This window comes from Protopterus annectens, chromosome 3.part1, assembly GCF_019279795.1.
Source record: "Protopterus annectens isolate FY-2018-M chromosome 3.part1, PAN1.0, whole genome shotgun sequence".
Taxonomy (NCBI): domain Eukaryota; kingdom Metazoa; phylum Chordata; order Ceratodontiformes; family Protopteridae; genus Protopterus; species Protopterus annectens.
In genome coordinates this window covers 77,703,651-77,731,232 of record NC_056732.1, presented here as the reverse complement: position 1 = coordinate 77,731,232, position 27,582 = coordinate 77,703,651, and the positions used below count along the sequence as shown (strand labels likewise).

The 27,582-nt window shown below is 38.3% G+C and overlaps 1 protein-coding gene across 1 annotated transcript in view; it reads right to left on the bottom strand.

The window, feature by feature from the left end:
- Positions 1-27,582, bottom strand: part of LOC122797634 (otoferlin-like) — a 1,687,021-nt gene that overhangs the window by 609,345 nt on the left and 1,050,094 nt on the right. Inside the window, exon 27 of the mRNA XM_044066178.1 lies at positions 25,021-25,078. Coding sequence (XP_043922113.1) covers positions 25,021-25,078 — 58 coding nt within the window. The remainder of the gene's footprint in view (positions 1-25,020; positions 25,079-27,582) is intronic.

Below are 27,582 nucleotides of genomic sequence, written 5' to 3'. Positions count from 1 at the left end.
ACATGGTTTCTGGTCGGGCCACAGCACTTCCACTGCACTTTGGTCCTTCTCTGATCATACCATTTTAGCTATGGACAAAGGCTTCCTTATTGCAGCCATATTTATAGACCTTACCAGAGCCTTTGACCTGGTTGACCACCAAGTCCCATTTAACCACTTCACTGACTCAAGTGTTAGTCCTAATGCTATTCCCTGGTTCCAAAATTACCAGTTCAACAATTATTTCTCATTACATTTTGACCACAGTATATCAGCCTCCACTCCCATACTTAAAGGAGCCTCTCTTAGCTCTATGCTGTCCCCTCTTGTTTTCTCTATTTGTATAAATAGGCTTAAATTTAACCTTCCCCAACTTCCACTCTTAGTATTCACCAATGGCATGACTATCTTCCACTCCAGCCACAGAGCACACTCAGTTCAACATGATCTGCAAAAAAATTTCCTCTTCCTCCTTAACTGTCTCAGTAGCAAATTCTATTACTTAATTCCTCAAAAACTAACTCTATGTTCTTCAGAACCTCCACTAAAAGGGAAAATAACCAAAACTCACTTCTTATTCTTGACCACCTTAACAATGCCAATGACCAGGTTAACATCTTTAGATGCCTAGGAGTCTGGCTTGATCCCTCACTTAACTTCCACCATCAGGTCAAAAACACTGGAAAAAGATAAACTCCTTACTCTTCTGGGCCAACAAAAATTCTTCTTTCGTCACTCACCCAGCTAGAAATGCTATTGGCAAAGGGATTCTTCTAGCCCAGCTTGAGTACTGCCCACCTCTTGTAGCATCTGCCTCCAAAAGAAACTATACTACCATCCAAACAATTTCCAACTTCATCTGCTAATTCATTACGGTTTCCTCAAAGTATGAAAACAACTGTCTTGTATTAGCCGAAGCCAACTGGCTGATGGTTCAGCAATGAGCCAATCTACTTCTTGGCTCCAAACTTTTTCGTCTCCTGAAAGAAAACTCCTGCCCTTCTCTTTCCACTAGCTTACTTAGACAGCCTCTGTCTTAATAACCTTAGATGTCATAGCCACTCGGGGCCTCTCTTGCAAGCACATAAGACTAGACTTCAGTGCTCTAACCACTCCTTTTCCATACCCAAGCTCTGAGGAGATCTTCCTTCAACTCTTAAAGACCGCTATAACTCCTCCTTTCAGACACAACTTAAGGAACATCTCACAGCACAAGCTGCTTGTAAATGCTCTACTTCAAGTCAGATAACCTAATCTCTGACACATACTGCCTCTCATTCTCACTACAGCATCTCTTCTCAAACAACTGACATGTCACTGCTCTAACTGATGTAAATATTGTACATAGTGATTTCTTTTGACTACCTTCTTAAATCATTTCTTCTACTGTGTATTAATTATTACTTTATTTTTATAAATTACATTTATTTTTTTCCACTTGATATGTGTTCTTATTCTGGGCTGAGACTCAAATTAGTCCAGTGAGATCAGTGCTTTAGCCTAGTTAACAAATTCTATAAATAAATGTATAAAGCTAACACACAGGCACACGCTTACACACACACACATACACACACACACACACACACACACACACACACACACACACACACACACACACACACACACACATGCTTACACACACACACACGCACACACTTACACACACACACACACACACACACACACACACACACACACACACACACACACACACACACACACACACACACACACACTCACACACATGCACACACACACACACACACACACACACACACACACACACACACACACACACACACACACACACACACACACATACACACACAAACACACACACACACTTCTGCATGCATACCTTTACAAGGATTATGAGATATCTCAATGAGAGAGTGAACTATGCAACCAAAGGTGCTCCCTGTTGTACTTTGTTTAATTTGTTTTGCAGAGTTCTGGTTCTAGAAAGTCAAGTGAGTTTACTAGGGAAAAAGACAGCCTAAGGATAATGTGTTTCTGCTTCAACAGAACTGGGAAACTAGGAAAATAGGTTTTCTGTCTAGTGAATTTTGAAAACTGGGAGAGTTTCCATATCTGCACCAAAGAGGGTCAGAAAAGAAATAGGCTTTTGGTGATCTGAAGAAAGGAAATGCATATCCATGCTTCTGTGAGTTATGTGCTACAGTGAAAATCTTAGGTGTAAATTAGGTTTCTTCCTCTACGGAAATTGCCTCAAGCAGTAAGGTCAAAGTTTAAGTTCTTGACTTTAGCCATTTAACTGAGGAATACAAATTGTCTGATTCTTTTGTCTGGGATACAATGTCACCTAAAAGAATACAGCTTGCTATGCACAGTCATGAGAGTTATCTAGGTTGTGGTCAGTGGCAAGTAAGAAAACAGACTTGTCTTCTAGTTGCCTAACAAACTGCAGAGAGGTCATGTCATTTTGTTTGATTTGTGAGTGAACTAATTCCACCCCGTCTTTTTCCTGGAAATTCTCTTCTGTTTAGTAAAGACATTTATGCTACTAAAACACTTTTATTGCCAGTTTTCAAAAGATAATTGGTAAATTATCATTATATATGTGTGCTCATAACCATTTATAGTTAAGAAAATGGTTTCTGTTGTACGTTCATATATTCTTACCAAGCTTATGGCCAAGGACTGTTGAGAAGTTCAGCAACATTGTCCAATATTGATGGTAAACTGATAATGTTCCCCATTGAGTAGATTTTCCCCACACATTGCAAATGCAAATTTGTAAGTAAAAGTGTGATTTCACATAATAATATACAAGTACTGTTTCTTTTAGTAATCAGTGTGGGTAAGAGTCATATTACCAATGATGTCCCAGTGTGATATGCATCCATGTGCTGCCCTGCACTGCTGTAGTAACCTCATATTTCTCTACAGATATGACAGTGATGCCCACTTTTATTTATGTCACTCGGGGGTAAGTGGACTCTACTGCTAATACCACTACAAGGGAAAGAAATTAATGGATGCCTTACTTATGTATAGATAGACAGATAGAAGTAATATTTTTTATCAGTGGACTAAATGTCAGTACATTATGTTAACATCAATATGTAAACAGAGTACTGTGTGTAATTTATGGATGAGCCCCAGAGCACACAAAATAAAAATCAAGGATTTTCTTGAAAGAAGGCAAGTCCCCTTGGAGCCACCTCCCCCAGAAGTCTGCTAATTTATATGTATATATACTAATTCTGAGGCTGCACAATCCTCAGGAAAGGGTAAATTTCCCTACCCAGAAAATGTCAATGTTTAGTTCCTTTACAGAAAAATGTAACACCTATATATAATTATATACACACATTACTTTACTGTCATATGAATATCGACAGTGTGGAAGATGCCCAATCATATGTCTCAATTGTCCAGATTTTCTCAGAATGTCCAATTTTTTGCTCATATTTTTGGTCTGTTCTTCATAAAATGTGTGGTTTCCAGGCAGATCACTGAGGACTGAAGTCACTAAATAATGACATACATTTGAATTTCAGACTGCATATCCTTCAGAAAATGCACAATAATACAAAATCAGTTATTCTGCTAACGTTTTAAGTTTCTAAGCAATATTTGAAATCTGTCCCTATTCTGGGGCCTTTGCCCCCTCATTATTTTAGGTTATGTCCCAATTTCCTGTGCTAAGAGGTTGAGAACTTTGTGCCCAACTCAGCTACAACATGCCTGTCTTTGCACGTCTTTGCAAAGTGGAAGGATATCAGAGTCCCCAGAAAAGCTGATAATGGCACAAGTAGGACATTCAGACTTTACACAAAAGGCACCCCAACCAGAACAGGTACTGTAGGCACAATAACCTCAGGGACACTCTGCTACCCAAAAACAAAAGGTAAACAGAATACATGCTGCGTGGTTTATGTGACAAATGAAATATCTTGTATGAAAGCCAAGCTTCTACTTGTACTCTGGGTTTAGGAAATATGCTTTATGAGTGGAGAAGCAGTGATTCAGATCTCTACACTACAGGATATTTCCATTATCAATCAAGCCAGACATCCACATATACTAGCAATTTTTCTATACTTTATTCCTGCTTCTCATTCATTGCAACAGGGCACAGTGATTGTTTAAGCTGTCTGCTTTATGCTAGGGAAGTAGGATTTTATGAACAAGCTGTCTTTGAAGTGGTTTTCTAATTACAGCTCTGAGATAAGTTGTAGGTGGTTTCTGAATTCATTTTAGAGTATGGTGCTATAGTTCTTCTCTATTGCAGTTAAGATTATCTGCAGAACAGCTGAAGTGTAGTATAAAGGTGTGCTTTAGACTGATTAAAATTAATTAGTTTGTATTTTAATTTATTTTGAGATTTTCAGGTGACAATCTTTAATTGACTTTTTGCAGTTATTATTTTAGCTTTTTTATATATGTTTAGATTCACTTTTCATTAAATTAAAGGTACATTTGATTCAGAATGTCTTATTAAGGTGGAATAGTTGTCTTAGAGGGACCTTTATTATATCATTTTAGTTTATTTAATGGTCAGGATTCAGAAACAGTTAGCACACTGCCCTAGATAGGGTGATAAGTGGTGATGCACAGGGTGGGACTGATTCAGATATATACATAAGCATGATTGCACTACCCTGGAAAACAGCATAAGTAGTGTCAAATTGAAATTACCTTATAATGATATGCAAATGTGCAACATCATTGAAATGAGACAAACTGCAAATGCATTTGAGGGCAGAAGCGTAGGTAGGTGTTAGGAGGCATGACTGGCAAATATCCTTGACCTAAATGTGTGCCAAACAATGTCAAGCAGCGAACCTGTAGACTGTCATTTCTTAGTAAACAGACAAGCTGATCATGATGAGATTCTAGGAGTGATATCCATATTAATTGAACAGCTGATGTTAGAAGCCAGTTTTACAAGCAATGTCGGTAATGATGCGTGTCTTTGCCTTCCACATTGCAGATGGATCTGACTGCAACTGGTGTAGCACCACCTCCCTGACAGGGTATAGTTAATTTCTGGAAAGAGGTACAATACTGGAGCCTGTAGGCAAGCACCGCAGTATTTTCATGGAACCATACTGGATGTGCAGAGTGCCTATTCTGATGAACATCAATGTGGTGCTCACCATCCCTGATACGGCAACTTTTCAGCAGCCATCAGACGACATAGTAGGAGTTTTACAGGCATCAGACTTGTGAATCCTACTCCACTTCCTTGATGTCATGCTGTGGTATAGAGAGAGACAATGCGGTTCTCATGGACTGCAAAGGAGAGAAACATCACCATATCACAGGCAGTTCCCACAATTCCTGCATGTGGCACATGCCGAACCTGTACCAGTGATTTCTGAGAGATGAATTTCCATGAGGATATCTAATTGTTAAGTGCACTTATCCCCACCACAAGGCAAAATAAAAAAGCCATCAGATGTGTGAATTGTGTTCCAGTCATAAGGGTGTTCAGTTGTATGTTGTAGGTTATGCTAAATATGCCCTGGAGCCATGGCTCATGACACCAACACACAGCCCTCAAACTTTGGCAGAGATGTCATATAACACTGCACTGGCACAGACCTGCAGCACTGTCAAGCATGTGTTTGAAATGTTCAAGGCCTCCCTCATTAAATGGCACTATTAGTTACACCAGCTGACAAGGGCGACGCAGAGCTGTGTGACCACGACTGGCTCATATTGCAGTGCTTACAGCAGCAACTATGAGGCCAGACCCATCTTGCCACTGCAGGCTCACCAAAGGTGGGCACCAGAGCTCTTGCTTTTCATTTTGTTGAGCTGCAATATTAATACAGGCATTACATGTCCACTGAATATTCCTGCTGATATTCTAATACAATTATTCTAATTATAATCTAATACAATTATATAAACAACATGGCACCGAGAATGGCAGCCTTGGTTCAGTGCTCTCTAGTATTCTGTTTGTTTTTGTTTATTTGTCCTGTTGTTTGGTATTCAACTGTAATTAAGTATACTCTTGAAGAATTATTAAATATTCAGCAATTCATTTCATGCAATTTAACACCAGATTTTTCACAATTAAGAAATTTTCTAGAGATCCTAGCTGGCGAAGCAACAGCTGTCAGCAGCCATGGTAGACACAGGCACCAAAGAAGGGGGAAGCGAGCTGGTGCACTGGTTAGGCTGAGAAAAAAAGTTATTTAAATGGTACTCCCAAGTTTACATCTGGCAAACCTCTGCTCACTATGCAATAAGATGAATGAACTGTTACTCTTAATGAAACTCACAAGGAATTCTTACTTTCTTTTGTACAGTGTTTCACAGAAACTTGTCGAAATGAATCCATTCCAGACTCTGCATTACAATCTCCCTAGCTTTCAACTTTACAGAGTGGACAGAGTATTGGAGACATCAGGGAAGAGTAAAGGAGGTGGAATCTGCTTTTATATCAATGAAGGTTGGTGTAATGATGTCACTGTGTTAAGTAAAATGTGCTGCAATGACTTATTTATATTATTTATTTATTTATTTATTTATTTATTTCCAGTTTGATGACCGGGGAGGTCCACTGGGCTGAGGGAGCCCATTTTCACTGGAGACCCAGGGAGAAAAGCTCCGCACTAAATAGTTTAGTTACATATACAATCATAGTAAAGAAGACCCAATTACAATTTAATTTCATGCTAGAGAACAGGAATAAATTCTTTGGTTACATAGTACCTAAATATTTAGGATGGCAGTGGTAACTTAATTGAGAGGGAGAATAAAGACTTAGAAGGAAAAGAGAAAACAGGTGGGATGGGTTATTTATAATATATACAATTATGTTATTTACAATATGTACATACTGTTCGATTCTCAGCTAAAGCGTCTTCTGTGTGGAGACATGCGTGAATGGGCATACCTTCGTTGAAGGTTGTGCGTCAGGGCTGGCAACTCGGCATGTAAAAAATCTACTGCCAATCATTAGCGGACCGGAGTTCCACTGTGGCGACCCCTAACCGGGAAAAGCCGAAAGACACAACAACAACAACAATATGTACATTTATGCTAGGTTAGCTTGTACTCAGAGTTAGTCAGGAGTTTAAGGGGTGGATTGATTATTAGGCGTTAGAGGATGTAAAAGAGTTTTAAAGTTTTCATAGTTTTAGTTCAGTTTTAAAGTTTGAATAGGGAAAAGGAGAAGAGAAAAAAATTTTTTAGAAAGGAAAGAAAAGAAAATGATGATTGGATGATTGATTGGTTTGGACACAGGTTTAGTTTTTTGAGTAGTAGTGAGTGGAGTGAGTAAAGGTTGTAGGGTGAAGTGTGAAAAAAAAAATCAGTCTGGTCAGTCTAGTAATTTGGAGATAGTCTTTGGAGATAGTACAGATTAAAAGGCACAACAAAAATGGGAGGAGGAATTTAGAATTGAAGGAGGATTTTTAGAAAGATTTAGAAATAACAGACTTAATTTGGAGAGAGAGAGAGAGAGATAGGTTTGTTAGTAGAGAGTGCCATACATTAGAGGGAGGGAGGGATAGGAAGTGGCAAGAGTTTGTCTGGTGGAAGGAGAGAGAAAGTGGATGTTTCTGTATAGCATACCAAGTTTTTTATTCACCTCAGGAGTTCTCTTCATTTATTCTGGTTAATGTTTACTTTCCACTTCAAGCCTGTGTGAGGGCAGCACTACAAAAACTGCCTGATCAGATAATGTGCTTGGAGCAGAATTATCCAAACTCCCTTCTGATTATTCTGGGGGAGTTTAATGAGGCAAATCTCAGCCATGAACTTCCTAAATTTGCAGAGCATATCAAGTGTTCTACCAGAGACTGGAACACACTAGATCATTGTTATGCAGTGTAAAAACATGCTTATCATTCTACCCCCCCCCCCCATGCAGCTTTGGACTTTTCTGACCACTGTCTGATTCATTTGCTTCCTATATAAGAGCAAGTTAACATCTGTTAAATCTGTGATCAAAAGGTGGACTATTGAGGCAAAACTGAAGCTGCAAGCCTGCTTTGATTGTACAGAATGGAGTGTCTTTGAAGATTCTGCTGCTAACTTGCACGAACTGGCAGACACAGTAACATCTTATATTAGCTTCTGTGAAGATCTGTGTCTCCACTAAGACCTGGTTAAAATTTAACAACAGCAAACCCTGGTTTACTGTTAAACTTAAACAGCTTCGTCAGCCAAGGAAGATGCCTATAGAAGTGGGGATAGAACACTTGTTAGACAAGCAAGGAACACACTGACAAAATAAATTAAAGTGGCTAAAAAGAACTATTCTAAAAAGCTGAAAAAAACAGTTTTTAGCCAATGATCCTGCATCAATGTGGAAAGGTCTACAAAACATTATAAACTACAGGAAAACACCCCCCCTACACTGGAGCTAATTACCAGCTGGCTAATGACCTGAATGTTTTTACTGCAAGTTTGATAAGCATGAGGCTACAAATGACACTGTTACCAGCTCTGTCAGTGCTCAGACTTATATGACACTCTCTTCCACACATTCTCACATTCAGTCTGCATTAATTATCTCTGTGGAGGATGTGTATCATTTTTTTAAAAGACAGCAAATTAAGAAAGCAGCTGGTTCAGATGGGGTTTCACCCTCCAGTTTAAAAACATGTGCTGATCAACTATCCTGTTTTTACTCAGATTTTTAATAAATTATTAGATCTGTGTGAAGTTCCTTTATGTTTCAAACAAGGCACAATCATTCCAGTGCCTAAAAAATCCACTATACAACACTGAATGACTACAGGCCTGTTGCCTTGACATCAGTGGTAATGAAGACTTTTGAGAGGCTGGTGTTCGCTCACTTGAAGGATATTACAGCTCTCTCATTGGACCTCCTTCAGTTTGCTTATCAAGAGAACTGCTCAGTGGATGATGCAGTTAATATGGGCCTGCACTATAGCTTGCAACATCTTGACAACCCAGGGACATATGCAAGGATTCTGTATGTAGACTTCAGCTCTGCATTTAATACAATAATTTCAGACTTTCTTCACTTGAAACTCTTCCAGCTTTCTGTTCCTGCTTCCACCTGTCAGTGGCTCACCAATTTTCTAACCAGTAAGAAACAGCAGATAAAACTGGGGAAATTTACATTTAGCTTTTGCACAATCAGTACTGGTGCCCCCCAGGGATGTGTCCTCTCACCAGTACTATTCTTCCTCTACACTAATGATTGCACCTCTAAGGACCCCTCTATCAAACTTATTAAATATGCAGACAATACAACTACCATTGGGCTCATCTGGAATGGCGATGAGTCTGCATACAGACGGGAGCTTGAGCAGCTGGCCTTTTGGTGTAGTCAGAATAATCTGGAAATGAACACTCTTAAAACCGTAGAAAGTACTTTCTACGACAGCTGAGGAAGTTCAACCTCCCACAGGAACTGTTGATTCAGTTCTATACAGCAGCCATTGAGTCTGTACTCAGTTCATCCATAACAGTGTGGTTTGGATCTCTGTCCAATCATGACAAAAATAGGTTACATTGAATAGTCTGGTCTGCCAGAAATAACATTGGTGCTAGTTTGCTCACCTCAAAGGACCTGTACTTTTCCAGAGTAATGAAAAGGACAGGGAAGTTCATCACCGACCCTTCCCATCCAGGCCACCATCTTTTTGAATTATTATCATCAGCCAGGCATTATAGATTAATACACACCAAAACAAGCAGATATAAGAACAGTTTGATTTTTCTCCACAGGGCATCAAGTTCATAAACGGTTAACTCAACTTATTAGGTTGGGGTATTCTTTTTCCCAAGCCTCCGAGGTTTCTGCAGTACTGTTTACATCTTGTTAATACGTGTTTCTTTCAGAGTTTATTTCAGCATTTCTTGTACTGAGTTGCACTTTGCACCTTGTATGTATATGCATCATACCTCACAACTTCTTAGAGCAAGAAATCAGGACAAAGACACCAATAAAAGTGGGACAAAGGCCCAAAGATAGGGACAATTTTTAAATGCTCCTCTTTCAAACTTAAAAAGTTAACAGAATATCAGGTTTTACATTAGCATGAATTTTGTGAAGGGTATGAAGTCTAAACCTCAAAAGTCTGTTATTATTTTCTAACTTCAGTCTTTAATGATTCTCTACTATTTTGCCAGAAAACCACAATTTTATGAAAAATTGACCAAAAATGTGATTCAAAAATCTGGGCATTCTGCAAAAAATCTGTACAGGTGAGAGGTATGAATGTATATGTACATTTACTTTTTTGTCTTGTTCTTAAAAGTTGCATGTATGTCATTTGTCTTGTTCTTAATAGTTGTATGTATGTCGTTTATGTAATTCATACTTGGAGAGTCACTGAAACCGGAGTCAAATTCCTTGTATGTATGCATACTTGGCCAATAAATGTGATTCTGATTCTGATTCTAATACATGTTGTATGTGGTACAGTATAACCACACACCCAGGCATTCCACACTATGTATAATACCCGGACATACAGTGTTACATTCTATAATGTGATACATTTCTGTGTATAGTTTGCTTATTTTTCTTTTGTTTCAGTGCCCATTTTATATACACTCAATATCATTCAGATCAAATGCCACTATCCTACTCCAAGGTCATTGAGGCAAATTCACATCTGTCCATCACTGTTATTCCCCCAGCCCTGTATTAGGAGTTCCCTAGGCATTTATTTCACCATTGCTCTGCTGACAGCAATTTTCTCCTTCCAGATCCTCTTCTACCAAATTGTACCTGCTCAGTGCCATTTTTGCCTTTTGTCTTTCTCTCTATGATATTTTTTCATTTATTCTGCAGTTTCCACTATGGAGTAGGATGAAGTGCTGCAGCAACCACTGCACCCTGCACCAGCCCCACTACCAACTGGCAGGTCCCCAGTGGGCCTTAGGTCAGCCTCTCTGCATGGTGATATAGGTCATCTTGCAGAAGTTAACCAGAAGGGCTTGCTGGTGGCCTCTCATGCTACTTCTCTGCGGGGGTGATTAATCTCTTCATCAAAGTGTTCCTCTGGGGGGTTCCCCTTCATCATTGAGGTGGAGGTGTGCAGTGTGGTCAGGAATCAGGTCTGAAGTAGACCAGAAACTCAAAACTCAGACTGGCAAAGTTGCATAGCAACATGGTCCTGACCACCAGGCCACCAGTGTATGGCCCCAGTCATGATATCAGTCACTGAGGTGAATGACTTCTAGCTCAGATTGGTGCTAGAGTAGATTAGCAGGCAGTCCTCATTATACACTTTTCCCCATTGTGGCATTTCCCTTATGTGTCAGTCACCTAGTCCTGTCTGCTGTCCAGTCCTTTCACTAATTATCCAGCCTTTCGGTGGTCTGTGTATCTTCATTATATATAACCCCCTTTGTCTTTTTTGGCCACATTAAATGTTTTTGTGTTTGTCCCTGTTTCCTTACCTATAATCTCCTTCCCACTCACATTATCCTCCCTTCTTCCCACTCTCTCTACCTTCTTTTTAAATATAAAAAAGAACAATCATCCCCTCAAAAACTGCTCTCCTTCCCCACATGTGCTACTTCCCCCTTCCAACTGCCCTTCTGTATGCTCATCTACTTGCATTTCTCTCATTCTAACTGTCCAGTCACCTAATTTCCTTCCCATTTGTAACATAAGCATACTTGATATTTTGTTGTGTAGCCCATATGGGGGCTCTCATATATGCCCATGTTACATGGGAGCAGCACTTTGATGTGTGTGTGAATTTTGATTTAGTGTGCATACTATACTCATGTTAGAGGCCAGGGTCACATGACCTATATAGCACAGCCTACATATTTGCATGGTTGCTGCAGATTTCATGAATTCATGGCTTATTCATGTAGCACTAACTCTAGCCGCTCTACACTAGTCCACTTGTATGCATATGTCATCCCCTGTGGGCTGCATCATACAATTTTGGCTGCTCTATTTATTGCAGTGCAGTTGTGTCAATGTTCTTTTTGAATCCCAGGGAGTGTGTGTATTTATTTATAACTATGTAAGTAAAAGGGGTTTAGATACTGTGTGGTGCATTGCTTGTTTATTTTTTCTTGTTTCAGTTATGTTGTGGATGTTCCTTTAAGTGTGTTGTATGTGTAGGTAGTAAGTCCAACATATCTGTTTTGTTCTCTATGTATATTTGAAGTGTTGCCATTAGAGACTGGAAATGTCCTCCTAGATTCAAAAAGGTTTAGTGAGATGGGGTAACCTTAGCTCTACAGTTTTCCCTATAAGTCTTTCATTTTTAGAGAAAATCCTACCACTGAGGGTTTCTCCTTGCTAGGGCCTCAGCGTGGAGTGTGGTCTCACAGGCAGAGGTGCACAATAATGTGGCAGTCCAGGGGACTGTCCCCCAGAAATGCTGCAGCTCTCAATTTGCTGGGATGAGTTATGTAAAGAATTCAGAGAGTTGCTTGGGTGAGTTAAAGTTTGCTCTAGGAGGAAAAGATGACTGCCATACAAACATGATGGTCACTCACTCATTCACTCACTCCTGTAGGAGTACTTGCAGTGCAGGTAAGTTCAGCAAAGACATATGGGTGGGGAATCTGTTAGTGTGTGTAAATGTGTTTGGATGTGTGTTTTTGTGTTTGTGGATGTATGAATGAAATGTGCGTGTGTGTGTGTGTGTGTGTGTGTGTGTGTGTGTGTGTGTGTGTGTGTGTGTGTGTGTGTGTGTGTGTGTGTGTGTGTTTGTGTGTGTGTGTGTGTCTCTGCATAGGTGGCTACATGTATGTGTGAATGTGTCTCTAAGTGTACGGGGGTACCTTTACCAACACAGTGCATAGGCCACTAAGACAACACTGGTGCAGTCAGGTATGACTGCACTAGTGTGAAATTCAGAAACTTGCAAGAAAGGCAATAATCAGGTCTTTCTCACAGTGGCCATAGCTGTCCCTGAATCTCATTTTCTCTCCAGCTCACTAAATGACAAACTTGTTTTGAGCAGTTAGCATGAGTGTTAAGCCTGTTTCAGAATCCTATTGGTTGGCTATGTTTTATTTGCTTCTTTAACACATATTTCTCTTCCTAAATTATTGACTTGGGTATGGGTGTTATGTTTAGTTGATCTGGGGTGTTTGGGGGTTGTTTATGCCTGTGCTTTATGTGTACAGTTTATCATTAATATGGCAGATTTACAGGATTTGTAGGTGAAATGATGACATGGGCAGGGCAATAAATATTTGATTATGGATGTAAAGTAGTGATAAATATTTGATGATGCTGGTAGCATAGTTTTAAACAATAATTTATGCGCTTCTTAGATATATATTTTATTGAACACTTTACCAGTGTCCATTGTTTAGTTTAGAGAAAAGACAGCATAATTTGGCAACTGAAATTGTCTGATTACTAAGGGACTGACTCTGTAAACTTAACAGAAGAAGGTATGAGGCTACCATACCCATTCTCACAAGGGTAAAAATTGTTGATTTTATTTAAGACAGCAACATTGAATAAGGGAGGGCCCAAGTGTGAATAGTGAAGAATGAAGTTAGTCTGAATGCAGAGGCAGCTCTTTGTTTGAAATGTTGTTCAAAAGGGAAGGGAAGTACAGTCTGGGGTAAAGTAAGAAACGTGTTGCAGTTCTGAAGAGAAATGAAATAGATAAGAACAAAAGCAAAACTATCTGCAATAATTTATATATTTGAAAGACATAAAGAGATTTTGTTGACTTGAAAATGATAAAGCATGGCAACATAGCTGAACCCAAAGGATTAATGCTCATCCAACCAAGCATGCAAACTAATTAGTTGAGCTCTTTTAAATACAAGTGCAGGACTTTATCAGAACGCACTTTGCTGACTGTATAAAACAGCCCAAAGAAATTCTATGGAACTGAATTAAGACGAACTGCTTTGGAGCCCTGTGAGAGAGAGACACAGCAAACAGACTGAAATATTCTCAGTTGCTTCTTACGTTACCTTTTCACTGAGTGACACAAACTGTTATTTTAAATCCTCTGTAGTAGAGGACTCTTGTCTTTAGTGCTCTGCTTACAATAAAAGGCATTTATTTATTTTTTATTTATTTATTTTACATTTGTTGACCAGGCTAGTCTAACTGGATATATGTCCATTTTCAGTAGAGGCCCGGGAAGAAAAGCTCCACATAAGCAAAATATTAGCAACTACAGGTACAAATAAGTAAAAAAGTAACAAATTTAGGTGTAGTACTATTTTAAGGTGAAGAATACAAATGTTTTATAGACAAAAAAATAGTGTTAAAGTAGCAGAATAATAAGAAAAAAAAATTAAACAATAAACAAATCTGAAGTGGTGCACTAAGAAAGAGAAATATAAAAAAATACAATAGCAAATATTACAGCTCCAGGTACAGTATTAAGCAGTGAGTCATCCCATTATCCTATAGTAGCATAGCAACTTTAAGGCAGCATGAAATAAGAAATATAATGAAAGTCTATAAAGATCTTTATATGTGATTGCAAGTTAATGCTGCAAGCAGCAATCTATGCAAGTATAAAGTTAGTAGAGGGTCGAGTGTGAGAGAGTTGTAGAGACTAAAAATTAGACTAGGTAGGCCTACTCTCTAAGGCATAGAGAGAACTGGAATTAAATTGCAAAAGGTCATGTAGGTAGGGTTCAGAGAAAGTGGTGGAAGGATTAATCTGGGTTACTACATGGGCATAGCCAGTGTTTAATAAGGTATTCTCTGAGTTGTTTTTTGGACAGTTTTGCTGAGGAGAGAGATGAGAGTTTCGTGGGAAGCAGGTTCCAGGATTTGCCGACAGTATTAGCAAACAGTGAATCACCGGCCTTATTTTTGGATTTGACTGTGGATACTAGTACTTTATTGGCTGAGCGAAGGGTTGTCAAATTACTATAGGGGGTAAGAAGGCTATTAAGTATAGGAGTATTTTTAGGAAGATAGAGGCTCTTATGGGAAATAATAAGTTGTTGAAACTGAAGTTGATTATGAAGTTCTAGCCAACCTAGGTGTTTAAGGTTTTGACAGTGGTGAGTTCTATATGAAGAACCAGTAGCAAATCTGGCAATATTGTTATAGGAGGTAGCTAGTTTGTTAAGGTTGTGTTTTGATAGGTTGGTATAAATGGGAGAGGCATAGAAGAGGGTGGAAATTAGATGGGTGTGGGCAATAGTGGTTCTAGCTGTTGGAGTTAGGAAGGGTTTAATCCTATAGAGGGAGCCTAATTTTTTGTTTACTGTTTTTATTGTTGTGTTAATATGTGTGTCAAAGCTAAGACTATGGTCTATTGTTACCCCTAAGAGCTTGGTAGTTGGGTCGGGAGATATAATGATGCCATCATTGGATAAAACTTTGAAGTCAATTGGGGGGGACCTTTGAGTGGGAGTGAAGAGCAGTAGTTTTGTCTTTTTAGGATTCAGGAGGAGGCTATGCTGTAGGAACCATTTTTCTACTATGTTAAGCACTGTTTGGGTAATGGACTGAAGTTGAGGTGCAGAGGTAGCTGAGCATATTAGTGTGGAGTCATCAGCATGTTGGATACATGTTGCTTGAGGAATGATTAGATTAAGATCATTGATGAAAATTGAGAAAAGGAGAAGGCCCAGGATAGAACCTTGGGGGACTCCCAGGGTAATAGGAAGGTGAGAGGATAGATTATTTTCCCAAAGCACAGCCTGTTGCCTATTTTCAAGGTAGGATTTAAGCCATTGTAAAGCCTGTGTATCTAGAGAGAGAGACTTAAGTATGTTCAAGAGCAGTTGATGGTTGACCATATCAAAGGCTTTTGAAAGGTCAATAAAGAGTGCTGAGGAAAGAGTGTTGTTGTTTCGGTTATTGTTAATACAGTCGGAAAAGGATAAGAGGGCTGTGGTGGTCCTATGGTGAGGCCTAAACAATTAGCAAGTAAGTTATTTTTCGGTAGGTGGTCTAGTAGTTGGCGGTGGATACATTTTCCCATAATTTTGGCTAAAGGAGAGAGCAGAGCTATTGGGCAGTAGTTAGAGAGTTCATGTGAGTTGCCCCCTTTGTGCAGTGGGATAATGTGGGAGACTTTCCTGATTGATGGGATTGTTTTTTCAGTAATGGTTCTATTTATAAGGATGGAAATAGGAAGGGCTACTCCAGCTGCAGCTTTCTGTAGATATTCTGCTGGTAAAAGGTCAGCTGAAGGGGTACAAGGTTTTAGTTTAAGAAGAAGAGTGTAGATAAGGGATGTAGGGACTGGTTGTAAATGAAATGAGGGGATTAAATTAGTCAAGAAGGATGACAAATTTGAACTAACAGGAGGTAGTGACTTGGCAAGACTTTGGACTGCTTCAGTAAAGAAGGTATTAAAGGCATTTGCTATATGATTTGGAGTTTCATAGGTGGATCCTGTTGATGTGGGAGTTTTGGACTGACCTGGGTGGAGGAGTCTGTTAATGCCTGCCCAGAACTTTTGAGGTTTGTATTGGTGGGTTTGCTGGATGTTGTGGAAGAAGTTTATTTTATCTAGAAGTATGGATTTTTTTGGTAGCATTTCTTAACTGTCTAAATGTTAGATGATCAGCTGGGTTTTTAATTGTTCTCCATTTGGTCCAGATTTTATTTCTTAGTATAATTTTGTGCCTTGTCTCTTTTGTTAGCCATGGAGCAGGTTTGGTCCTATTTCTCATTGAGCGGGATGGGGCATGACAGTCCAGGATTTCTAACAATTTGGTATTAAAGAAAGATACTGCCTCGTCTAAATGGAGGTGTCTTAGGGGTGACCAGTCACATGCTTTCAGTTCAGTTTGGAAGTTTATAGGGTTAAAGTTTTTGTTGGTTCGAATGGTTTTATATAAGGTTGGTTTATGAGCATTGATCTTTTGCCTGGTTATGTAGGTCAGTGAGTGGTCACTGACATCATCAGGAAGCATTCTTGCTTCATAGGAGAGGGGATGACTATTTATCAGTATCCAGTCAAGAGTAGTTTCTTTGTTATTAGGTTTATGGATCCTGGTGGGGGAGGTTATAGTTTGGGAAAAAAACATAGAGGTTTATGTGGGTAGTCTGGTTTGCTGAGATGCAGGTATTCCAGTCAATATTAAAGTCACCCAGGACAATGGTTTCTTGTGGGTAGTTAGTTGAAAGCCAGGAAAGAATATTTTCAAGGGTGTTTATATTGTTACCTGGAGGGAGGTAGGTGCATATTATATAGATGGATTTATAGGTGTTGATTTGGATTTTAGAGATAAGGATTTCAGCGCTGCTAATAGAAGGTGGTTGAACATTTATAGGTGTAACTTGCAACTCTGTCTTATATAATATTGCTATGCCCCCACCCTTTTTGGTTGTTCGATCTAATCTCAGGATATTGTATCCTGGTGGGGTGATTTTATTGTCCTGTGTTGCAGGTTTTAACCAGGTTTCTGTTAGGCAAAGGATGTCAAAGGAGTGAACATCTAAGAGGGCAAAGAGGTGGGCAACTTTGTTGTTCAGGCTCTATATGTTGAGATGAGCTATAAGGAGAGAGTTTGATGGTTCAGTGATGGATTGAGGAATACATGGATTTGGTTTAGGTGGGTTGGAGGTAGTAGTGGTGTTGGGGCCAGGGTTGGGATGGATGTCACCATCTAAAAGGTTAGAATTTTTAATTCTGTGTATGATATTTAGGAATTTACAGGGTGAGAATTTTGGTTTCATTGGTTGGTTATAGTTAAGGTGGACTAAACAATGAAACTTTGGCTCTAAATAGGAGGGTGTTGAGGTAATATTAATGTTGTTTAAGTAAGGTGGTAGGTCTGACAGGGTTGATTGTTTAAGGGATTGGTTGAAGATAGTTAAGGTTAGATGTTCATATTTAGTAAATTTAAAAATAGGTAGAGAAGGCTGGAGTGTTTCTTTAATTCCTTTGAGGTCTCTTCTGAGAGAAGTTGTGACCTTTTTCTGTTAGGAAATGTGGCAAAACAAGGTGAGATTGGTGTCTTTTGTCTGGTCTTGGAATGTCCAGGAAGTCAGGGCCGATGAGCAAAACAAAAATAGGTAGAGAAGGCTGGAGTGAGGAGTGTGGGATAACAAGCCAGGGATACACAGCAGCCACGAGGAGATCTGGGAGTTTAAAACATTTCTGTACACTGACAGCACCAGCTGACAGTGTGCTCAGAAGACTAAAGCAATGACTACATGAATCAATCCAACGTAATTTCCAGGGGCAATGACAAAACATTGTCAAAAATGGAATTGAACGCTACTAGAAAATGTGAATTTGGAGCAGAATTCTCGACAGTATCTCACAGTACTCAGAAACACACACACACATGCTCGCAAACACACACACATATATGTATATGTATGTATTATTTTCATTTTGCATGCATATCTGTGTGTGCATATGTGTAGCTACTTCCTCTGTATATCTATATGTATATCTATATCTATATATATATATAGAGAGAGAGTGACAGAGATGATATTTGCATGTGTTTGTGTTTATCTACCTCTTTATCTTTCCATATACACAGGTTAAATAGAAAGTTTTGCAATTTGCTGACCCTTGCTTGCCAGAACATTAAGTGATACCATGAGCATCACCTGATCTAATCTCCCCATGGTCCAAAGAAGTTATAATCCCACTTTACTCACCCCTTGTTAGGCCCATTATTGAAAATAATGCATTGTTTGGCTATAGCTCTCAAAGAACCTAAAGCAGCTTAATAGATCTCAATGTTTCCTTACCAAAAAGATCTGAGGTCACTGCAGTGGTAAGAAAATCCTTCTGCTTTGCACAGATTACCCTTTAAAGCATCGCCTCAAGGTCCAAAGAAGTTATAATCGTACTTTATCCATCCCTTATTAGGCCCACTATTAAGCATAATGAACTCTTCAGTATGTACTTCACCAAACACTTAATCCATGCACAGACATCTGTATTTATTTATGTATTCATTCATTGACATTTGATTACTGGTGAAAGTCCAAATGGGTAGAAGCAAATTATTGCAAAACATTTTAAGAACAATAATTTTACAATTTTCAAAAATAAAACAAAAACATTTGCAATTTAAATAATTATAATAAATTAGACATAATATAAATACATTGGTTAAGAATCGAGACAAGGTATATGAAAATCATTTAATATCTGGAGAAATTTTAGATAGTTTGTAGAGAAATTAAAGGTAAGTTGGTCTAATACAAATAGAAAGTTCAACATGAAGTGAGGGAAAAACAGGCTTATGATATATTTAGAGAGAAAGTCAGGGAAGAGAAATAGATAGCAGTAAGGAAGGGAGTAAGGAGGTATAAGGAATGTGTGGGTACTTGTTCACATTTAGGGTAATAGTTTATCCTGGTTTTGAGCAAGAGCAGAGATAGATTTTAGACAGGAAGTCTTTTAGAGTGGTTTTGAAAGATAGGAGGGAAGATACAGACCTGATGGATACAGGTAAGAAGTTCCAGGCCTTAGCAACCTTGTATGAGTACAAACAATGCCCAGCAGATTTGATAGGTTTGTAAACAGACAGGAGTTTTTGATCACTGGACCGCAATACCAATTGGAAACATAGTTGTGTAGAATGTCTTTTAGTGCTGGACAAGCAGATGGATACTGGATTATTTTATAGGTGGTAAGAAGTTGTATATATGTTAGTTGATGTGGTAGTTCTAAACAATTAAAGCTTTTCAGTACTATACAGTGGTGGGTTCTGAAAGGGATACATGCTGCAAATTTAGCAACTTTGTTATAGCATTGTTCAAGTTTTAATTTTTGTGAATCTTGGATGTCAGTAAGGATGGGAGCACCATAAAGAAGTGTGGGGAGGAGATAAGTAGTGGCAAGTGTAGTTTTAGTTGCGTCAGTGAGAATGTTTTTGGCTCTGTAAAGCATCCCTAGTTTTTGATGAGTTTTTCTTATCTAATTTTGTATATACAGGTCAAATGTAAGATTGCCATTCACTACCACTCCTAATCGTTTGCTATGAGAAGTGACCATTGTCCAGGGGCGGTTCATGATATAGGACTGCAGGACTGCAGCCCCCCCACCTGTAAAAAAGAAACGTCCCCCCACTGTACAAAATGAAAATAAAAAAAAAAACAATTCATGTCTCAGAACTCGCGCATGCATGCTGAGTTCCTGACTGCTGTGTTAGGCAGTCCAGAACTCCACACATGCGTGCTGAGTTCCTGAACACCAGACTGCTCAGTTAGTCAGTCCAGATAGGGAAGGAAAGGAACTCCTCCCTGCCAGCCCAGAGGTCTGTGTGGTGATGATCACACAGACCAGAAGCACACCGGACTGCATCGCCTGCAGGCTGGAGGCTCCAGCCTAGTTACATCTCATGAGGAAACCCAGAAACAGCCTGTGCAGGCTGTGGACTTAGCTTGCAGAGGTGATCAGGCTACGGAGGATTTAAGACAGGCTGCTACAGATGCGCAGGCTGTGATCTCAGAGCTATGGAGGTGATCGGGCTGCTACAGAAGGAAGGTAGGGTTGCAGAGGAGTGTGTGTTTGTGTGTGTGTGTTTGTGTAAGGTGCCCCAGTTGCTACATGGTGGTGGGTAGAGAATAAGGCTTGAACCCTGTACCTTGGGCCCAAATGGCAAGAGCCTGAAATCCCTACCCACCACCATTTGTAAAACATTTGCAGATTTTTGTCTCATATTTTTTCTGTTCTGTTCCTCATAAAATCTGTGGTTTCTGTATTTTTGTTACTTAACACAGCCAGTAGTGCAGTGGTAGCATTGTTGTCTGACAGCTACAGGTTGTCTGGTTTGATTCTTGACTGGGGTGCCTTCTGTGTGGAGTCTGCATGTCGTCCCTGTGTTTGTGTGGGTTTGCTCTGGTGTACTCAATGGATATTTGTCCCTGTTTTTTGGACTGTATTCCCCCATTATTGGCTTTGTCCAGGTTTTGCCAAGGTTGAGAGCTATGGTGATAACTGAATTCACTGAATATGTTTGAGGGCTGTATTCCCCCATTATTGGCTTTGTTCAGATGTTTTGTGCTAAGATGTTGATGGCTATGCTGAGAATTGAATTCACTAAATGGTAGCCATTTAAGTTTCAATCTTCCTTTCTTTCATAAAACAGATGGTTTGACATAGTGGTATGTTGCTTTGACTGTTTTGCACAGGGTCCTGGGTTCAATACTTGGCAGTGAAATGTATGGTGGTAACACAGCATTTTATTCTAACAACTTTCCAATATTATACAAGCAATGTTTAAAATGTGTCCCTGTTTTTACAATAGGTAGTGTGCTTGCTTTTGATGCAGAAGGCTTGATACTGTACTGTATTGTAAAGGGGGTGGATGCTGCAGTCCTTTTTTGTTGAAGATACCTAGTAACTCCCTATTGCTATATTACTAGCTTATCATTTTATTTGTCGTTACTGGTGCATGCATTTTGTTTCATTGTTTACTCATTTTGTTTCATTGTTTACTGGAAAAATGTTCAAAACAAATTTCAAACACCCTCTAACAACGGGCCCATGATTTGAAAACAGCCCAAAGTTAATCTTTAACTGCCACTGGCAAATTGCATTTTCTTTGAGTGTGGGTTTCAATGCTGTTTCAATGAATGTGAGCTTCAAGGGCAGATACGTTTTAATGCTAAATATGTTTTCATTGTGAGATTGCATTGCATTATTTAGCAGATGTCTTAGTGTTTGTGCTGTAAAATGCAAAATAAAACTTTCAAATGAAGTCCAAATCATCGTAGAAGTAAAGCAGTATGCACATTAGTGTTTATGGTAAATGGGGTGAAATAGCCAAGTAATGGTTCATTGGAATAACTGCAGGGGGGTGGCTCCATTCAACCATGATTTTGTCAGGGGAAACGGTGGCATACTCAGACAGCCCCAGCTGAACTATACCTCTCAACTGTCCAGATTTTCACAGAATTAATAGATTTTTGCTTCTTATTTTTGGTTTGTTCCTCATAAAATGTGTGGTTTTCTGGCAAATAATTTAGGAATTAAGTCACTAAATAATGACAGACACTGAGCTTCAGACTTCATAACCTTTAGAAAAATGCATGCTAAAGCAAGACCTGTTATTCTATCAATTGTATCAGTTTATACAACAATTTATAGTACTGTTTATATGTTCCACCAGTATATTTGGCCTTGTCCAGATTTCCTACATTAACAAGTTGAGAGGTACATGCAAATAAATTGCTTTATAGAATTAGGCATATCCGAACCTCTTAACTGTTCCCGATTTTGGCTCAAAATGTTGCTCTTCCCCTAATAATCCCGCCGCAAAATGGCAATTTTGGAAGAAAATGGGGAGGGCTTACAATCAAGAAAAAACTGTAATAATCAGAGTTATAGATTACTTTTATTTCAGAAATGCATGTAGATTCTTTTATTTTGTCAGCTGCTCAGGTTAGCGGTACTAATATTAAAAAAGTATCACTTCTTTGACAGGTTTCCAGCTGTATTGTGTGGCTATTTTATATTTTTGCATCACATTTTTGGTACATTTTTCATAAAATTGTGTTTTTTTTGGCAAATTAGTGGCAAATCATTAAAGACTGAAGTTAGAAAATAATGGCAGACATTTGAGTTTCAGATTTCGTACCTTTCAGAAAATAAATAATAATGCAAAACCTACTATTCCACTATCTTTCTAAATTTATAAGAGCAATATTTAAAAATTGTCCTAATTTTGGGCCTTTGTCCCACTTCTGTGTATGGCTATGTCCATATTTCTTGTGCTGTGGTGAGGTTGAGAGGTATGACAAATGTGTCAGGGCCATCACAGTCAGCCAGAGACATTTCAAATTGTGACATACTTGTTGCACCGCACTCCCCCATGTAGTGACTCTGGATGTGTCCAAGCAAGGCAAGGAGCAGTTATGCAGTGTAAATATGCAGAGTATCCCCCCATCCAAGGTAGACACAAGTGCTGCTTTTATTCTGTCCTTGATTTTGCAGAATGTTTGGGTTTCTGTCATATTTTTATACTGTTGATTTATACTTATTATTACTCAGAAAGTGCCTGTTGCTCTGTGTTTAAGGAGCAATGCTTTAATGACCATCAGGTAAGCTTGTCTGAGATTGTAAGATGCAAGTAAGCTTTAATAAGCATACAGTTAAAAGAATTGCCAACATTGAAAGCCTTTCTATTGTTGCCATGCAGATAATACTTACATAACTAGATAATGTATAAGCCTTGGGTATTGAATGCATATGACAGTATTTGTAATAAAGGACAGGATTACATTATTTTAAGAAGCTCATTACATTTGTTGGAGACTTGCAGTCATCTTTGCAGGCTTTACCTGTAAACCAATCAGAATGCCAATCTATCATGTGTGGTCCGTTACCTGTACAGTAATCTTTTAAGCAATGTATCTTGAGCTTGTTTCTTGTTTGCTTTTCATTTTTTACTTTGATCATGTTTTCCCCATGAAACAAGTAGATAGTTGTCAGGCAGCAGGTCTTTTTTGGATAAGAAACATTTTTACAAGTGGGGGTATCACAGAGATTGCTACTTTCAGCATGTTACTTGGCACTTTAATAAAGCTGAATATAAATTATAATTAGAACTGCAGTGCAAGGAGAAGTGGTTTGAGTTGAGTGTTGCTAGTTTTTCTTATACTTGATTTTGACTGGCATTCCAGTAATGTATTTAAAAAGTGATTTATTTTTTCATGCCTCACAACCTTTTTGTATCCATCTAGCTATTAAGTAAGCTGTCATGCAGCCAATGCATTGAGATATTTTTTTTCTTCTACACTTAATTTTGTCTTGATTGGACTCTCATAATGACGGTTTGGCACCTAGGGCAGTGTATTTAATTAAAGTTACAGTTTTTGTGGTTTTGAGTATAGCTCCTCCCCTTTCTATTTGGCCACACCCCTCCCCATTGACCCCACCCATTCACCTGTCTCCTGCAGCCCCCCTTTGATTTGAAGTCACCAGCCGCCACTGCCATTGTCATCCACTATCACTCCTAATAGTTTGCTATGAGAAGTGACTTCAGTGGTTGTATTATCAAGAGAGAGGACTTTAAATTTTGTTTTTTGCATGAGAGAGGGAGGGATTTGTGGGGAGAAATAGTAGTTTTTTCTCCTTTACTCAGCCCTCATTAGGCCAGTCATTTAATATAATGCTCCCTTTGGCATAAACCTGTCCAAACACATGTAACAACTGGAATGCCCACTGAGATACATTACTAAAAGGATACAAGGCCTAAGCAACATGTCCTACATGGACCATCTCAAACCCTGTCACTATACTCAGTATCCTACAGACTGCTAAGAGGAGACCTGTCTCTGGCATACAAGGCATCCTATAACCCATTACTGATGAATTTCCTGCATAGCTGCAAGTCAAATGGCATCAGAAATAGTCAATCTAGGGATCTAAACCTTTTCTGCAACATTAATAGAATGGTTTGGAGGGACAGGTATATTTTGCAGAGGATAATGCTGCTGTGGAGCAGACTTCCCATCCATATAAAACAAAGTTTATCCCTGTCCATTTTCAAATGCAGCTTATATCTATGATTGGGAAATAGAAAATCTACCCCAGGACTGCCCTATGTACTACTAATGGACAGATGCAGCTCCTAAATGTTGTATCTGATACATGAGTCCCCTCTGATTATATATGGTATGGTCTCAGTTATTCTCATTAGGAGTACTGTATAATCTATAACCAAATGGGATAGGTTATTTCAAGCACAGAAAGATAAATTGGCTAGACTTAAAATGGTCTACAAGGGCAGCTAGCCTAGTTCTTACCTATAAACATATGAACAGGGTCAGTGAATTGTAAGCTAAAAAGCTGTCAACATTACAGGAAATTAATTCCAGAGGCATAATAATAACCCTAAGGTGCAGACCAACCACACTGTAGAAGTCCAATCACACACAATCATGGTGATATATTTGTGTTTGAGAGTTGGGTATCGAAGTTTTACTTGCAGGACATTTCTTTTTTTGCAAACATACAGAAAGCAAGTATGTTAGGCACATTTATATTAAACTATACCTGTTTCTGATTCAGATAATCTTGAAGTGGTTTGCAGTAATTTTCTGAAAGGGTACCCATGTAATCATTGTGTTACAAAAACATAGAAACCCAATCTCAGTAAAAAGAAAAGTTATCTATATAAAAACAGTCAAGTATACAAATTAAGATACCAAATATTGTTACTATTCCTTACCTGTTGCATCAGGTTCCCTATTAATGCCAGCCCCAGATGGTTTCCTTGAAGCAGACTCCTTTAAAGTATAAAAACATTGGCAGTTTAGTGATCCTAAAGACTACAGGAAAAGCCTATATACACATTCATACATACAGAATAGGAACACAGCATCAACTGTCAAACAGGCAGAAAAATACAAAACACCAGCAGCTTTTCTGGTAGCTTTATGCACTTTTGTTGTTTTGGAAAATAAAATATATATATAAATATAAATATATATATATGTATATATATATATATATATATATATATATATAGATAGATAGATAGATAGATGGCTAGACAGATACAGATATAGATACAGATATAGATATACATATACATATAGATGTGTGTGTGTGTGTGTGTGTGTGTGTGTGTGTGTGTGTGTGTGTGTGTGTGTGTGTGTGTGTGTGAGAGCATGTGTGTGTATGTGTGCACGTATGTGTGAGAGACTATGTGTGTTTTAAAATATAAAAATAGATTATTTGCAATGAACCCTAACAAACATAACAAATACATTGAAATAAATCTTAACTGAACTCATCTGCAGTTTTGCATACTAATAAGAATATTTTTTTCTTGGTTCCTAACATATCTGCCTGCTTGCAGCTATGTCTCAGAGCCCATCTGTGATTATACACACCACCCACCCCAGCACCTCTATAACCTATCCATTTGGATCAGCGCTCTGAAAAGAGGAAACTCCTGAAGTTAAGTACATGGGAGAAATATGTAAAGAGCTGAGCAGCACATCTTGATATGGTAGTATCCTACTAACTGCAGAATGCTTATAGTGAATGACTTGTTCACTATCCCACCCAGTTCCTAATATGCCTTACAAATGCACATGGCCAGTAGGTGAAAGGGCAGAAATGTCACACCTGTCTAGCCTCCCACACCACCCAGCTGTCTCCTCAAGGAACAGGAGAGATTAATATTATATATATATATATATATATATATATATATATATATATATATATATATATATATATCAAAGCTCATTTGGATTTTCCATTTCTTTACACAAAGAAGTATTTTCAAAATAAAAAATGAATGTGGATATTTTTAAGCATAAAATATCCAGTATTCAACAGCTGATAAAATTAATCCTGTGTCATTTATGTTTACCTATTCTCATTCATAATGAAAGAAATCTTTCGATCAAATACTGTAAAAAACAAATTATTGAGATATGCAATGTACTGAAACATGATAAAGCAAAACACCGGTTGCCACAATGGTAATTTACTGCTTGTCAGAAGAGTCTAGCAGGCTCTCAGATCTGTACTGTTGCATTTAAAATGCAATTTGTCAACTAATTCAACAGTGGGGAGCACACGTGTGTTTGAGGATTTAGGGATTATTTCACTATAGCTCTGTTACTTACAAATCCTAACTCCAAAGTTATGCCATCTTTGAGTAACTGCAAGCTTTGATGACAGCAAATGCTTAATTGGGGTAAAATGTCTTATCATCCTTTTCAAAACAGTTCTAGAAGGAGCTAAAACAGCTAACCAGAGTCTTAACTGATCCCAACTGCAAAATTTCTGTCTGTTCTACTGGTTACAGCACATTTGCCAAAATATATAAACAGTTCCTTCTTACATCTACTGAAAGCTGAATTAAATTCACAACCCAACCCTTTAATTAAAATAAATGCATCACAGCTATACCCTCATGCTGCTTAATTTACAACCTTCTGTTTTAAACAAATAACAAATAATTAAAGAAACTAAAAATAATACATATATATATATATATATATATATATATATATATATATATATATATATATAACAATTGGGTCTGGAACAAATTACAACCATCATTCCTGAAAAATGACATCCTAATCTATTGCAAAGACACTCACGTACCTCTATAATTTTCATTCACACACACACACACACACACATATATATATATATATATATATATATATATATATATATATATATCCTTCAACCCCTTCAAACATTCCATCTTATTTCCTTGTCAAATGTCAGTCCTCCAACAGAAAGTAAGGATTTAAGACCTATATAAAACTTTCATCCTCTTTCTAAAATACAAATCTTTGACCGTATTAATACCTAAGGGTTTCAGTGTGATTCCTGTAATGCTTTTGGTACAATGACTGCCCTGTATACCATAGCTAACAACATCTACTGCAGTACAAATGACAGTATTCTCACAGTTCTGTTTGTTGCCATTAAAAGATAATTTGAAACAATTAATCATTCTCTGTTTCTTAACAAATTTAGCAAACTCAGTTTTAGTATTAATTCACTGCATTGGTTTAAAAATTACTGTGAAGACAGAATATTTCAGTTTCAGTCCAAGAAGACCCTGTCTGACATAGGCACTCTAAATATTGGGGTACCATAAGGAGTATTACTTGGCCCACTTCTATTTTCACTGTCTATAAACAGTTTAACCCATTACCCCCTTCCATATATAGTTTTGTATGCAGATGATCTCTTACTTATAGACTCTGGCACTTCTGCCATCTTATTACAATACAAGCTGCAGAATAGTTTC